Below are 16,163 nucleotides of genomic sequence, written 5' to 3'. Positions count from 1 at the left end.
GCCTGAATTGTGCAGAAGGGGAAAGAATACCCAGGCATCACTTTCCCAGGCAGCTGGGAAGCTTGTGCTGTAGGTGCCAGGAAACCTGGGTGGGTGAGAGGTTGAAGAGCTTCAGAAGGGTTCGTCAGGAGAGGCTGGAAAATTGCAGTAATGCTGCGAGTGTTGGTGGTTAACGAGACACCTCAGCCATGGAGGGGTGACCTCCTCCTCCTCCTCCACAGCTTCAGAGCTTTGCAGTTCCCTGAAGTTTTGCTTTCCCATTTTACTTTCTCTAAGTTCTTTTTTTAGTCTCAGACCAAGTTTTGTAACGCACTGACATCTGCTGTGTGTTTGACTAACACAGGCAGCAAAGAGCTGAAACAGGCCTTGCAGCCAGGGCAGAGCTTGAGAAATCAAACCTGAGAGAAAGGGGAAAGAGGGTGGGAGAACCTGGCAGCTCGAGGAGGTAAGAGGCAACCAACCTCCCTGCCCTTAGGAATCCCCTGTCATAATGGTTTTATGGAAGAGGTGCACAAAGTAAGCCAATTTCAGTCACACAAACAGCAGTTGTATCCATGGACTGTAGTTATCACCATGTAGAAAAAACTACTTTAGCTCCATTTTTCCTTTCTTTTTTGATCTAATAATCAGGGTTGTGGTGATGTGGTGGACATCATGTGGTGGGCACAAGATCCTGATAAATGGCTTTTGTGCCACTTTTTGGACACACTGAGGTGGAGAGGAAGAAGTGTAGGTGAATGATGCCACTACCTGCACCATGAGCACTCCATCATGCACATTTACAAATCCTGTAAGGCAGGAGCAGCCTCCAGCCCTCCAGCAAATAATTGTAGGTACCACAGCAGGAGCTGCTGCACGACAGCATCACTTTTAAAACACTAAACCAACCTCTGAAAACACTCTCTCAGTTCAATAGCAGCAAAACTTGGTTTTTTTGGTGGAGGTTGGTTTGTGGCAGAGATGTCAAGCAGCAGAGGCGCTCCCTGGCACTGTGGGACAACCAAACCTCCTCTGCCTCACTCTAAGGCAGCCCCAGCTCCTGCCCCAGCTACATTTCAGCTGGACATTTCAGAGACCCAGTGCAAAACTAATCAGAAATCTTTCATCAGAACAGTTTTAAACAAGAAACTGAGTTGTGCTAAAGGCAATAGGCAATTTTTACCAATAGGCAGTTTTGATTTTTACAGAAAAATTGACAGTATTTCTAATGAAAAACTGAAGCCAGGCTGGGATTTTTTTTATATGTTGTTCAGCAGAAAATAATAGTTTATAAAACCTCACTTTTTTTCTTCTTACAAAAAAAAAGTTCTTTGCTGGTTTCAGGAAAATTTAACAGCCTCTCTGAAAAGGGGGGAACCTCCTAACAAATGGTTTTTCAAAATATATATTTATACCAGCTTCATCAATGAGTTATGAGGTTATCCCCCACGTTAGTCCCTCCATATAGGTATTTTTTAAGGTAATAAGCCTCTGAGGCAGGCAAGACTCAATGCATAGACACTTGAGCAAGAAAGGGGACGTGGGGGTTTTTTTCCCCCATTTTCTATCCCCAAAGCGGCTGTAAAATCTTGTTTTGTAAATGTATGCTTTACTAGAAAAACTAGGGTTTAAATAGGTGATAAACCGTAGTTTCTCCTTTTCTTCATTCCCAGCAAATGTGCAAAATAGCTGCAAGGCCATGACAGTGCTGGATTAACACCTCACCAACAGCAAGAACTGAAACAGAAAAGTACCTTTTCATTATGAGGAGTTTTAAACAGCAGGGGAAATCCTGCTCCCCTCGAGATCAGGAGGGAAATTCCTTTTCAGCTTCATAAGAACCAAAATGTAGCTCTGCATTATTCTGAGAGGCTGTTTAAAAGCCCCAGCATTTCCATCCCCCTGCAGTGGTCGCACAGTCAGGAAAAGCAGCTCTTTCCAGCCTGGTGTTGAGGTTCCAGGGCAGTGCAGAGCCTGCTCAGGAACATTCCTTCAGCACCTGTAGCATGAAGGGACTGCTGCCTCTCTCTTTCTGTGTAGGGTTTTTGTTGTTGTTGTTTCAATGGGACAATGCCTCCCTGGAAAATCTGTGCTGAAGCACCCTTCACTCATCGTTTTTAATATTTCTTATTGCCAAGCCCCACCACATTTTCAAAGGGAGGTGTCTGACACAATCACAGTCAGGGTTTAGAATGTGGGTTCCCAGATGCATTTAAAGACCCTGAGTATTAATTTGTGAGAATTAAATTCATGAGACCCTAATTCATGAGAAACCACGTGTACAAAAATGTGACATGGGATGACTGATGGAGGATCCAGCAGCAAGCAGAGCTTTGTTTTATGCCTTCCAGCAATGATGCTGTTTGTAAAACACCTGAATTGCCCACAAAGTGGGTGACATGCTGTATAATATTCCAGTCATGACATCAAGTGCAAGAAAAGTTGTAATTGCTAATTAATAAACTTATCAGGTGAAGCTGAGCCCAGCTCTCCTAGCTGGAGTGTCACCCTTGGTCACCTGCACATCCTCAGAGCTCTCTCTGGAAGGGGGCAGGGATACACAAAAGCTGACACATCCCTCAAGGCAAAACCCTTCTGAGAATGAAACAGCCAAACCCCCTCATATCCCCTGCCACTGATTTAATTCAGCTACAATCAGAGCTTTAAAACACCCAACTGTTGCACCCTGCCCACTAAAAATGAACCATGGAAAAATAATAAATTTTAATTTTTTGAACTGTTGTTCCAAATATCTGGTGGAGACTTTAACATGCATTTGGTGCAATACCTGCTTCCATATCCAGTGAGCAGTGCCAGAGCTCAGCCCCACACGAAGCCATCAAACAGAGCTGGCTCAATACAGTATTCAGGCATGTAGCACATGCTTTTCTGTGCAAATAAATGCTCTTCCGTGCTTTGTATGATGGCACCAGGCAGATGAAGACTCATACAGAGCTTAACTTCTCCTGACAGCTATTCTCATAATGAGCCTCTATTTTATTTGTTGCAAGGGATAGCTACAAACTGGATGAAAAAATGAAAACAAATTGAAATTAAATTATATGTAAGTAAACAAACTGTAATAAAATGAGCAGGCTGAACTTTCATCTACATTTCAACTGGATTTGAACCAAGTCCCTTCTGAGAGTCTAAGAAAGTTTGGTTAATTATTTTTTTTGTTTGGTCTGCTCTGCATTTCCTTGCTCTCATTGTGACCAAGAGGAGAAAACTGCGAGCAGCTCTGATCTGCTGTTTCTGGCCAGGTCAAAAGTAGGACAGGCTTGGAAATGTCATGAAAATTCCCATGTTTGGTAGATTCCCAGTTCAGGTTTTCATGCTCAGAAGGTTGGAACGAGATGGAGATAAACTAAAAGACCTCAAGGTGATTGTACGGACAAAAATCAACCAGAATTTAGGTGGCCAAGCTTAAACTGAAATATTCAACTTCTTCAAAGTTTCTGTTCTTGCCACGAAGGGAAATTCAGTGTTTTTGGGTTTGCATTGTGCTTCCAAGCCCACTGTCTGACTGGGACAATGCAGGGACCTAAGAGGTATCTGAGGGTCAGATCCACCTTCCACTGGCACTGCCACCTCTATCTCCAGTCAGTGTCTGCTTTCAGGTTATGCTTTCGAGTTCTGGGGGGAGTCTGAGGCTGGCTTGGGCTAAAGCTTAGCTCCTTTCCTCCAGAAGGAAGAGAATTACTTCTATCACATCACTTTTAACCTGATTATCTAGAGATGGCATGTGGTTTGGTCCAGCAAAACAGATTTGTTGTCAGATCAAACCTAGTTATTTATCTTGCAATCTTATAATCTGTGTAGAAGCACAGTAGTTACATTTAAAAGGAGACAATCTTGTGCTTCTAATTGTTTTTAAAGTGCAGCCTGTAGCTGGGAGAGGCACAGCTAGAGTTAGGAGGGAATGCTTTGTCAAGTGCACCACCCTGACCGGGAAGAAGGAAAAAGGAACAGATTTACAGGTGCAGTCGGTGTGCTCCTCCTGAACCCTTCAGGTTTGTAAGAGGGGGAAGGAGCTCCTGACAGCCCTCTCTCACCATAACTGTGCCCCCTGGATCTGGCAGGGCGTTCTCTGGGAGCTGCAGCCAGGGCTTCTGCTCAGCAAGCAGGCGGGGAGAGGCTTGTGTGCGCAGAGAGTTACTCACAAATTGTTTAGGTGGGTAATATCCACACACATTCCAGGTGTGGACAGGCTATTTAAAACAAAAGCACACTGTTCCTGGCTGATACAGCCCCTTCTGCAAGTTCTGGAAGACCCTGGGACATGACTACTCAGCTTTAACCAAGTTCAACCCCTTCTGCATTGCTCAGAAATGGAAGAGGAGCGCGACTTTGATGGTCACAATGTAGATGGCAAAGTCTGAGTGTGCACACGGATTTTACAGCACTTGGCTGTGTCTGGCTGGCTTTCTCCCAGGGCAGCACCTCTGCAGGAGCCTGCAGAGAGTGGACACAGGGCACTGACCATGCCTCACACAAATTCTCAGGGAGCTGCTAAAGACAAAACTCGAATTCTCAGTCCGCAGACTCTGCCCAAACTCAGCGGTGTGAGTGAGTCAGCAGGAGCTGAAACTGAAATCAGCAGAGCTGCAAACGTGTGCAAGCATGTCCCCAGCTGGCCAGCCCTCCGACAGCAGAGAGAGCAGGAGTATCCCCAAAAACTCCCACAGCAAAGTGGGTAGATTAAATAAATTCAGAGAGATTATGTTGATTCATCATGGCTGCAGTTTGGGACCCACATTCTCAGAAAAGTAATAGAAAACAAATTTTTGTTGATGTCTGTAGGTTGGTTGGAAGATTTTTTTCTTGAAGTTTCTTTTTTTCAAAAAAGCTGAAATTTGTATAATTTTCCTTGCTTCAATATTTAGCTAAGCAATTTTCAAATGGTCTAAACAAGCACACAGAATTTTTTATTACCTAAAAATGATCTGATAAGCTGTGTATCTCTACAGCAACAATGGGAGACGCCTGCTTTGGCTCTAATTTTGTTGTACAATGTTATTAATTTGCAACTTCGGGGTGATCTGGACATGAGTGGACTTGTATTTATGGTTTGGGGTTTTTATCCTTTTTCTTTTCCCTTCCCCATGCTTTGTAGAAAAATAAGCATCAATTTTGAAGTGCTAGGAAGAGCAGCTTGCTTTTGAGGCTGTCAGACTGATACAAATGATCTTTGCTTCGAGCTTCCTAAAAAGACATAATTTCTACTCTGTCTAAAAAGCAGAGGCTGCCTTGTTTGTTTTTATTTGCAGCATTCAGCAGCGTTGCTGTAGGCCACGAACTGCAGGATGGCAGCAGCACAGGATTATCCTGCAGAGCCCTAACTGCTGAATCCATAACAGGCAACCTGAACTCTGCTGCGGGCTGCCATTTAATACCGCAAGAAACTGTTTGCATTTCATCATGGAACCGGTTGTGTGAATTCAGGAACCTTCCCTGGATCAGGCTGTGTTTCCAGATGAAAGAAAGGAACTTCCAAATGGTGGGGTGAAATACAGAGTTTGTTTTCCTGTAGGCCTGTTCTCTAAGCATAAACAAATATACCGGAGTGAAGACTCAGGCTCAGGCTACAGAAGAGAAGCTGAGAAGAGGAAAGATGGGAAGCAGGAACAGATGAGGGAAAAAGGCTGGGGCTGTCTTTTCTCGTGAGATAGATTTCTTTGATATTGAGACAGCAGGACCAGGCTCAAAATTAAATGGGATCATCAAAATATCTTCAGAGTATCAGCTGAAAGGGGGAAATCTACTCTCTGGATGCTAAAACCTTTCACTCCCGTTGGATTTGGTAGAGAATTGAGCCCATTTGTAACTCTGCCCCTCAGGCTCTGTTAGATGGGCTTTTATTCAATGTGATTTCAGTCCAGATCATAAAAAAGTTGCTCTGTTCCTCATGAAGCTCACATTATGGATGCACAGCCATCATGGTCTATGGATTGCTTAGTTTTTCCTGTAAAAACAGAAATCCTTGTACAGCTGGGAGCTTGTAAAAACAAGCCTGAAGCTACCAAAATTTTTAGCTGTACAGTATAAATGAGAAACTAAATTCTCCACTGCAAAACATATAGGCACCTAAATATGCTCGAGGTTTTGACAATGAGACTCATTCACCCAGAAGAAGACACTTTCCAGGTGAATATTTCCTTGTGCTGGCATCACACCCTGAGTAATGGAATTAAAGAGCGTTTATGAAATGCTGGACACTGTGCTGCTGGGAATCCCGAACAGAGGGGAAAGCGGAGCTGTGTTTGTGGTGCCCCTAGATGAGCGAGGTGGTTTGCAGACCAAGTGAGAGGTGAGGTTTTGAAAACGCCAGCTTTTCCGAGAGAGAGTTTAGGGTCTAAGGGCAGCGACACGCAGGCAGTTTCGTCTCACATAATTGTTGCCTTGAGGTCGCAAAGTTTTTATTCATTGTCATCGGTGCTGTGCCGACAAAAGCACCTCCAGGTTCGAGCCCTGCCTCTTGCTGTCGTTTAGAAAGGGAGAGAAACGGGCTCGGGAGAGGAAGCGGGGCCGGCCCGGTCCGAGCTGCGGGCACGGGGGCAGCCGCGTCCCGGGGCAGCTCCGCTCCCTCCGCCCGAGGGGCCACGGAGCTCCCGCGCCCGTACCTCGGGAAAATGCCCTCCTCGCAGCCTTTGAACAGATTAAATCTGATGAATTCTCGTTGAGGCCAGAATATTTTATTTCCCGCAGCACATTTCGTTAACTCTCATGAGCGCCGTGGTGTGAGACAGATCCGCGCACGCCGCGTTTAACACGAACCCTAATTTTTCTGGGTTTGTTATGGGGAAAAATATTCCACGATCTTAAAGACAGGTAGTACCTGGGAAAACAACATTAAAATAAATATATATAGAGAGAAAAACTAGGAATACTTGAAATGGTGACTGCCTTGTCGCGGCCGCTCTGCGGGCTGTGCCGAGGGAAGGAGAAGCGCTGGGGGCACGGAGCGGGGACCGAGAGCGCCCGGCCCTGCCCGGCTCCCGGAGCCCCTCACCGCCGCGGGTCCCGTTCCTCAGGAAAACGGGAACAAGGCACGCCTGGGGCGGATTTCACATCCGTGTGGAGCCGAATGAACGCGGGCAGTGCCGGCACGGCCCCAGCGGGCTCCACAGTCCCGAAAGGTGATTCATTCCGGGGCTCCAGCCGCGTGCCGGGCCCCGGGAGCCGGGCAGCGGAACGGAGCAGGAGCCGCAGGGCTGACCGGCCGGTCCCCGGCGGTGCGGGGGGCGAGAGCCCTGCCCCGGTGCCGGCAGGAGCCGAACGGGAGCGGGGCTCTCCGAGCCAGGGGCGGACCGGCGCTCCCCGCCCGAGACACGTTTCCTCGCCAAGAGAAAAGGAGGGAAAAAAAAGCAACCTTTGGGAGAGGAAGGCTGTCGCATTTTCAAGCAAACCGACCTTGTAGGTTCTGCTGCCTGAGGAGGGTGAGTAGAAACGAAAACCCGAAGCACTCGGGCTACTCGGGTCTTATCGGCGATTCAGCACGGCTTTCGAGGGAATCTTCGTCCGGGCTGCCGGGGCCAGACGCGGGGATGGTCCCGTGTCCCGTGTCCCCTCCGCCCTGCGCTGTCCCCCGCCACCGGGCTGAGCCCTGCGGGGATATCGCCCCGGGGCCGTGCCGGGGGCTCTGTGCTCCCTTCGGGAACCGGAACCCGGTCCGGATCGCTAGCGGCGAAGCCCCAGTTTTTTGAGTCTCTCGGGTCGCCTCTCTTAGCGGGGTTGAGCGGCCGGGATTGAGTCCCGCTCTGCCCGCCTCCCTCCCGGCTTCTCCGCACCGGAGCCGGGCCGCGGCCGGGGCTGCTCTGCCCTCGTGTGCAGAAGGCGAGAGCCCTTTCCCCCCCTCAGCAGGCCGGGACACGGGCACGGCACTGTGAGCCCTCTCCATTGCTAATTCCCCTCCTGCTTCCCGTACCCCGGCGAGCGGCTGCAGGACCGGGTCGGGAGCGGCTCCGCTGGCTCCTTCTGCTCTCGCCCTGTCCGCGTTCGTCCGGCTGCTGCCCGGCCCCGAGAGCGGCCCCGGGCAGGGGGGGCTCAGCCGGGTCACGGGCGGACCGGGCCGCTCCCCGGGGCCGTGCCGGGATCCCCGCTCCTTCTCCCGAAAGGGCTCTCCGCGCTCCTCTGCTCGCTTCCCGTCCCCCTTGCTTGCATTCCCCTCGCCGCGACATTTCCGTGGGTGCCGATAAACCCTCAGCTCTCTGCTTACCGCTGCTACAGCGGACAGCTGCCAGGGGCGTGTTCCTGCGCTTTCAGGTAGTTGTTTCATGTCCCAAAAAGGGCTTAATTAGGAAAGGGGAGAGGGGAAAGCCCGACAGCCCCTGCCTGCCCTTGTGTCAAGCGTTCAAGTAGCCGCACTCGGGGCTGCGCGCTCACCTTTGCTGCTCGGCCCGACCGCAGCTCCCAGCGCTGGCCTGAGCTTCTGCCCTGGTGTTCATCCCAAATCGCCCTTGGTGGGGCTGTCAAAAAAACCCAAACAAGACCCTCGGATGTCAAATGTTCTTTGGAGCGAGCGAGCCCCGCCAAGGAGCCCCGCGCCCGGTTTAGGAGTGAGAAGGGAGGAATGTGCCATTTGGGGAGGTGATGACACACGCGGCCGTGCTGCTACACCTGCACCGGCCCTCGCCGTGGAAATGCCTGCGAGGGGGAGCGCCGAGAGCAGCATGGGTGGCCGGCAGAAAGAAGCTCTCCCCGGCCCTGGGGGAGCCCGGCAGCCCCGGCCCCGACGGCGAGGCACAGCTGGCTCCGGCTGCTGCGTCGACCTGCTCGGATCGAACCGCAGAAGAGCCGCCGGGGGCTGCCCGAGGAGGGGAACCCTGGAGAGGGTCTCTCCTGTGGGCCTCATCCCTTCCCAGTTTCGTTTGTGCCCGGTGGCGGCGTATTTATTCCCGGCGGGAATAAACGGGCCTCCTTTCTGGGACCGAAATCACACAGCGCGGCTTCACACGTTCCACCGCCGACGGGAGATAAGGGATTGGTTATATGGGTCTAGGAGAAGATGCAGAAACGTGTTCTAACTGGGACATATAGAAATATATAATTTATATATATATAATAGTTCCTCGAAGAGCGAATTTATTTCTCTGTTAAAATACGTTTCTACATCTTCGACTGCCTTTTCCCGCAATTAGACTGTCCCGGGTAGGGGAGCAGGGACCCGTAGCCGGGCAGGGGAAGGAGAAATCCGCTCATGGGCCACCGAAGCCCTGGGTGCCCCGACGGGAGAGGCCGGCTTCCCCGGGAAAGCACGTTCGGGAGCTGCCAGGCCCCCGGGCTCACGCTTGGTTACGAAAATCGACATCGCATTTAAAATCGTCGGGACAGGGCACATTGGCGTGCCAGAAAGGCAGGAGCGAGTCCGAGGGCTGTGAGCTGCCGGCGGGCAGAGCTGCGGGCGCCCAGGCGAGCGTGCAGCTGCTCCCAGGGCGGATTTGAGCAGCCCGAGGTGCTCCTGGCACGGCCGGGGAGGTTCCTGCTCAGATGGGCCCGGCTCCTGCTGCTGCCGGTGGGAGCCTCGTCTGCTGGAAAGGCTCAGGGGTCAAACGGGGCCGGTGTGCCCCGCTGCCGGGACAGGACCGAAGAGTCCGCTATAAACCGGTGTAAAATCCTGCCGCTGTACCCGTGCCTCAGCAGCCCGGGACACCGGTTTGTTACAGCCCGGGACACCGGTTTGTTACAGCCCGGGACACCGGTTTGTTACAGCCCGGGACACGGGTTTGTTACAGCCCGGGACACGGGTTTGTTACAGCCCGGGACACGGGTTTGTTACAGCCCGGGACACGGGTTTGTTACAGCCCGGGACACGGGTTTGTTACAGCCCGGGACACCGGTTTGTTACAGCCCGGGACACCGGTTTGTTACAGCCCGGGACACCGGTTTGTTACAGCCCGGGACACGGGTTTGTTACAGCCCGGGACACCGGTTTGTTACAGCCCGGGACACCGGTTTGTTACAGCCCGGGGCACTAGTTTGTGACAGCCCGGGACACCGGTTTGTTACAGCGGCATCTCTTGCGCTCGGGCCAGCTGACGCTGACTGTCTGCTGCTCGGGGAGGCTCTGCCTGAAGGCAGGAGAGGGGAAGGAGAGGGGAATGTCAGTGCCACCTATTCTACTCCAGGAACCACGTGAAATAAGCTGAAGCCCTCCAGGGGAAAGAGCAGGAAAGCTTCCCAGTTTGTCATCCCCCGTCTCGCCACCCTGCCCCGGCTCTCGAGGTTCCTGTCAGCCCCGCAGCCGCGCAGGGACCCGCGTGTACTCCGCGGGGAGGGAGAAGGAGCGACCCGACACCTTTTGCTTTCTGCCTTCCGCAAATAAGAGCCGCAAGAACCAACTTGCAGGGAGAGGCAAGAGCCCTCCTTGTGCTCCCCGGGCGCGATCGGTTGGCGGGGCCCGCGGCCAAGACATATAAACGCGACCGCGTGTGCTGCTGGACGTGTGACAAGCCGCCGTGGCAAGGCGAGCGCCGCGGGCACACCCCTTCGCACCCAGCGCCGGGCGGGAGGGGAGCGCGGCCCCGCCGGGCTCCGGGGTGGGCGGCGGAGGCTCCCCCAGCGCCCCCCGGACACCGCCCCCCGCCTCCCCCCGCCCCCGGCGGCGCGGCCGGGCCGGGGCGGGTCCGCTCCGCTCCGCGGGGCCCCGTCGGGCCGCGTGTGCGCGGGGCTGAGCGCGGCGCCGTGACTGCAGGCTGAACTCGGCCGTGCCCAGCGGCCCGGCCGCGATAGGGGAGCGGGCTCCTGACGAAAGCGGAACTCGGCCGGGCCCATACAAATCAGAAAAGAGCCCGGCCGCCGCGGCAGAGGGGAGCGGAGCCCGCGGGGGCAGGGACGCCGCCGCCGCCGCGCTGCACGGACCAGCGGCGCCGCGAGAGGCTCCTCCCGCTCTCCGTCCGGGTCCCGGCTTCTACTCCGGCTTCGGCCCCGTCCCGGCCAGCGCGGAGCGGAGCGGGACGGCCGCCGGCAGCGGGCTCCGTGCAGCGGGCAGCGCTCCGCACCGCGCGGCGCTGGACGCCACGGGCTGCGGGCGCGGGGCACCATGATGAGCAACTACCCGGACGGACAGGAGGACACGGTGGCGCTGCTGGCTCATGACACCGGCGGCAGCAAGGAGCCGGATCGGGGCAAAGAGGAGCTGAGCTCGGACAAGGGCCCCGAGAAGCCGGACCCGTCGCAGAAGCCCCCCTATTCCTACGTGGCCCTGATCGCCATGGCCATTCGGGAGAGCGCGGAGAAGAGGCTCACGCTGTCCGGGATCTACCAGTACATCATCAGCAAGTTCCCTTTCTACGAGAAGAACAAGAAAGGCTGGCAGAACAGCATCCGCCACAACCTCAGCCTCAACGAGTGCTTCATCAAGGTGCCCCGGGAGGGCGGCGGCGAGCGCAAGGGCAACTACTGGACCCTGGACCCCGCCTGCGAGGACATGTTCGAGAAGGGCAACTACCGCAGGAGACGAAGGATGAAACGGCCTTTCCGACCTCCTCCGACCCACTTCCAGCCTGGCAAGACTCTCTTCGGCCCCGACAGCTACGGCTACCTGTCCCCGCCCAAGTACTTGCAGTCCACCTTCATGAACAACTCGTGGCCGCTGGCGCAGCCCCCCGCGCCCATGCCCTACACGTCCTGCCAGATGTCTGGTGGGAACGTCAGCCCCGTCAATGTGAAAGGACTCTCGGGCCCGGCGTCCTACAGCCCCTACTCGAGGGTGCAGAGCATGGCGCTGCCCAGCATGGTGAACTCCTACAACGGCATGGGCCACCACCACCACCACCCGCACGCCCACCACCCCCAGCAGCTGAGCCCGGCCAGCCCTGCGCCGCCCGCGGCCCCGGCGGCAAACGGAGCCGGCCTCCAGTTTGCCTGCGCCCGCCAGCCCGCCGAGCTGTCCATGATGCACTGTTCGTACTGGGAGCATGACAGCAAACACAGCGCCCTGCACTCCCGCATAGACATCTAGGGAGGCTCCGGCCAGCCGCCGTCACAGAAATGCACCGGCCCCGCTTGCCCCTCTCCTGCCCCGGCGCGTTCCCCTGCGCTCCGTGGCTCTCCTCCTCTTCTCTAGCCACGGACTTCCCTCTCTCTGTGCCCAAACTCTCACCGTGGGGAAATAGCAGCCTTTCCCCGCGTGTAGTGTCAGTGTAGGAGCCGTCCCTCCGTGAGAAGAAGGCAGTGTAAGTGTGGGGCTTCCCCGCGGGGCTGCTCCGGCCGCCTGTCTCCGGCCGAGCGGGGATTCACCGGGAGTTTCTCTGCTCGTCTGTGTGGCTTTGTGAGTTGCTGGGTTTGGTGAGAGATTTTTTGGTTTCGGTTTGTTTGCTTTGGTTGTTTTTTTTGTTTTCTTTTAATTTGTTTTGTTTGGTTTGGTTTGGTTTTTTTTTGTTTTCTGTATGGTGTTTTTTTGTGTTTTGTTTGGTTTTTTTTTGTTTGGCTTTTTTTTGGTGGCGGGGGGGAATGCATCTAATCAAAAATTGGTTGTTCAGCCCTCCAAATTATGCTCCTTTGTAATTCGGCCGAAATCTTTTCGGGCTCAGCCATGGGGAGAGTAAAGCGGAGATTTGTAAATAGCGGAGGCATTTTCACGCGTGCGGTGCGGGGCTGGCGGGGCCTAAACACCACCGTGTGCCCGAGTTGCTCGTCTTCCTCCTTCTGTTCATCCCCTCTGTCTTCTTCCTCGCTCTGCAAAGCACTGCGCTTCTTCCGAGCTGTGGCTTGTCGTTAAAAAAGTACTTTACGTGGGGACTGCTGTAACAGCAGATGTGCGATATTGCTGGTTAATAGAAACCGACAAACAGAACCCGCCAGGGTCACTCGTGGCACGTTTCAGCTGCGATAAATATATTTTTTAAAGGAGACAATGTCCTCTGAGGTCTTAAACGTAATTTTATACAGGTCTAAAAAAATTATTTTGATGTTATTAAAAGAAAAAAAAAAAAAAGAGAGACGCTTTCCTGTAAATTGGGATATTTTTCCGTGAGCATATTATTATTAATAATGAAAGTTTAAACTATCTTCAGTTTTTTTGCCCCCAAACCTGGCCCAAAATGGATTTTTCCGGTAGGTTCTGCTTTTGAATGTTCACCCTTTTTCTTAAAAAGTTTCGATCCTTCAATTTTACATAGATTAATGTGGAAAAAAATAGCGATTTCAAAACAGGGGCCAGTTAGTAGCGATTTTGTAAATGTTTGTGTAAACAAATAGATAGATGCTGTGGCATAGTACCATTTTGGGACCAACTTTTCTAGAATGAACTAGCACTTTCATTGTACTTTCTAGCATTGTAAAGTCTCCAATAAAATGCCTTTCCTTCTTTCCATATCGTTTTATTTCACTCCGCTCCTCCGCGTTGGGAATGGGAAAGCGGCGCGGGGAGCGGGGCGGGCGCTGTGCGCTGTGGCTGCCCGGGGCTGCGGGCACTGCTCCCGGCCTGGGCTGCACCGCCCCTGCCCGGGGCTCTGGGCACCGCTCCTGCCCGGGGCTCTGGGCACCGCTCCCGGCCTGGGCTGCACCGCTCCTGCCCGGGGCTCTGGGCACCGCTCCTGCCCGGGGCTGCGAGCACCGCTCCTGCCCGGGGCTGCGAGCACCGCTCCTGCCCGGGGCTCTGGGCACCGCTCCTGCCCGGGGCTGCGAGCACCGCTCCTGCCCGGGGCTGTGAGCATCTCTCCTGCCCGGGGCTGCACCGCTCCTGCCCGGGGCTGCGAGCACCGCTCCTGCCCGGGGCTGCACCGCTCCTGCCCGGGGCTGCACCGCTCCTGCCCGGGGCTGCACCGCTCCTGCCCGGGGCTGCACCGCTCCTGCCCGGGGCTGCACCGCTCCTGCCCGGGGCTGCGAGCACCGCTCCCCGGTGCTCAGCACGGGGTTGGCCTGCGGGAACCCTGCTGGGCGCTCCACCGGCCCCGCTCCTGGTGTCCGGAGCACCGAGGAGATTCGGGGCCCGTTGCGTTGGTTCCGCGGGCCCGGGAGCGCCTCGGCTCCGGGCCGGGCAGGTGCCGGCACCTCGCCCGTGTGCCCGGCCCGGGACGCCGGCGGCGAAGGCCGCGGGGCAGCGCCTGGGGCTGTGCCGGACCCTGGCTCCGTTTTCGTTTCGGAGCCGTGGTCCTGGAAGGAAAAGAGCGGTACCGTGTCGCCCCGAGGCCGGCCCGACCACGTTGCTAAGGGGCCTGAGCCCCATCGGGCCCGGGAGCCGCAGGCGGATCTCTCTTCCCTCGCCGGGCCGGTGCCTGCGGGAGCGGCCTGGGCCTCGCTTCCGACCCTGCCCGTCCTGGTCGGCAGCGAGCCCTGAGGGCCCGGGGCTCAGGATGGGCCATGCGGGGCGGCCCCCGCCCGCTGCCGTCCCGGCTCCAGCGGCTCCGCTCCGGCCTGGACCGGGCCTGCGGCCCCGCGGCAGCAGCGGGGATGCGGACAGGGCTGCCGGGGGTGAAATCCGCTAAAGGGGCTGGCACTCCGCTCCGCAGACAGGGGCCTGGCACTTGCCCTTGCCCGGGGGCCCGGCGCTCTTCCTTCTACCAGGGGCTGCTTCCCGGCACGGCAGGAAGCGGGAGCCTCCTGCCCGGTCACAGAAAGCAATGCGAGACGTGGGGACTGGTGGCATCTCTGCCGCTCGGCGGGGACAGAAGGGCAGAAGGGCTCTGGGGAACCCGCCGGCCCATCCTGGGGCCCTGCTGAGCCCCCCGGCCCTGCTCACCAGGCGGGGAGGGCGCTGCGAGCGGTGATGCGGCCGAGGGGCTCCGCAGAAAGTGGGGTCGCTGCGAGTGGAGCCGCCACTGCTCCGTGCACCGGGGGAACGCGAGGCCGAAGGCCGAAGGCCGATGCCAGAGACGCAGGATGTGACAGAGTCTCAGGCCGTGCGCGGTGGAGGCTCTGCGGGAGCAGCGCGCTGCTCTGCGCCTCCGACCTGTCCGGGGCCCTCGCGTGGGAGCGGGCGGTGGAGGGGAGAGGTAGCACCGCTCACACGCACCGAGGACCGCGGCTTTGCACCGGAAGGCTCAGGGCTTTGGCTGCTTTCTCCTTACTAGAGAGGTACCGCCAATACCGCTACTTTCCTCCTGGGTATGTTGAGGCCAAAGGAGAAACCCCCGCCACCGGAGGTGGGCACGGGGTGAAGGGAGGGTGAGAGCACCTCCCTGGACCCCTTCACAGGCCCACGGGCCCCTCCCCGGGCTCCTTCCTGAGCTGTGCCGTCGTTCGGCCTGAAGCAAAGGCTGGGCCGTCCTTGGCGCACTCCCGGGAGCAGCTGGGGCTCACCAGCTTTGAGTGAAGCGATACCTGACCGTGCCAGCTGCAGAGAGAGAAGGCGGCACGCCGGGACCGGGCAGGGTCGTGCGAATGGAGCTATTCCAATTTCCGAGTTGTCTCCACCAAGGTGCCGCTGTGCTTGAGCCCATAGCGAGAGGCAGGAGCCGCGCGTTGGGAGAGAAGGGGACGACAGGGCCGTGCTCCCGTTCTCCCTGCCCGGCCGGGGTCTGTCCCTCTGCCGGGCTCTCCCTGTGCTCGACCGGGGCTCTGCTCTCCCTCGGCCCGGGCTCCCCGCGCCGCTCCCGGGCAGCCGTGACCGTCGCGCCTGTAGGATATTTTCACAATCGTTTTCTGTATTTTGCAAACAGAGTCTGCACTGAATACAAACTCGCAGGGAAAACACTGGAAGAGGCAGGCCGCCGTCCGTGACCGTGCTCGCCGGGCGCTTGTCGGGCGACGGCCCGAGGGAGGGCTGGTCCTGCCGGCAGCAGCCGGGCCTCAGTTCAGTGCCTCAGGCCTGGGGAGGGGTGCCCATCATCTCCCCGCACGCCGCTGCTTTCCTCGGCAGCGGGCACGGGCCCTGGGGAGCCGGCACGAACCGCGCTGAGCGCTACCGAGCAGCCAGGCACGCAGGGACCGAGTGTGCCGGCTGAGCTCCGCAACCAGCCCGAGGGACAGCCCGGCTGATGTGCAGGATGGGCCGAACCCGGCACAGCCCGGCTGATGTGCAGGATGGGCCGAACCCGGCACAGCCCGGCTGATGTGCAGGATGGGCCGAACCCGGCACAGCCCGGCTGATGTGCAGGAGCGGCCGAACCCGGGACAGAGGCACTTGGGACCGCAGGGGCTGAGCGGGATCAGGGGCTGTGCAGAGCCCTCTGCAGCCAGCTCCGTGGGCACGAACACCACCGTAGGACGAAGCGGTGCCCGCGGTGGCTCAGCATTCCCTC

General features: G+C 56.5%; 1 protein-coding gene across 1 annotated transcript; it reads left to right on the top strand.

The window, feature by feature from the left end:
- The first annotated feature begins 10,642 nt into the window (after positions 1-10,642).
- On the top strand, positions 10,643-13,294 carry FOXL2 (forkhead box L2). The gene has a single exon (XM_005529600.2). It carries the CDS (start codon positions 11,021-11,023, stop codon positions 11,939-11,941), a length of 921 nt encoding a protein of 306 aa, XP_005529657.2. The 5' UTR covers positions 10,643-11,020; the 3' UTR covers positions 11,942-13,294.
- The last annotated feature ends 2,869 nt before the right edge of the window (positions 13,295-16,163 follow it).

Source organism: Pseudopodoces humilis, chromosome 11 (genome assembly GCF_049639895.1).
Source record: "Pseudopodoces humilis isolate 2021_Gansu_Grassland_sample_001 chromosome 11, ASM4963989v1, whole genome shotgun sequence".
NCBI classification, from domain to species: domain Eukaryota; kingdom Metazoa; phylum Chordata; class Aves; order Passeriformes; family Paridae; genus Pseudopodoces; species Pseudopodoces humilis.
Note: the sequence above shows the minus strand (reverse complement) of the source record. Positions and strands in the feature narration are given on the sequence as shown.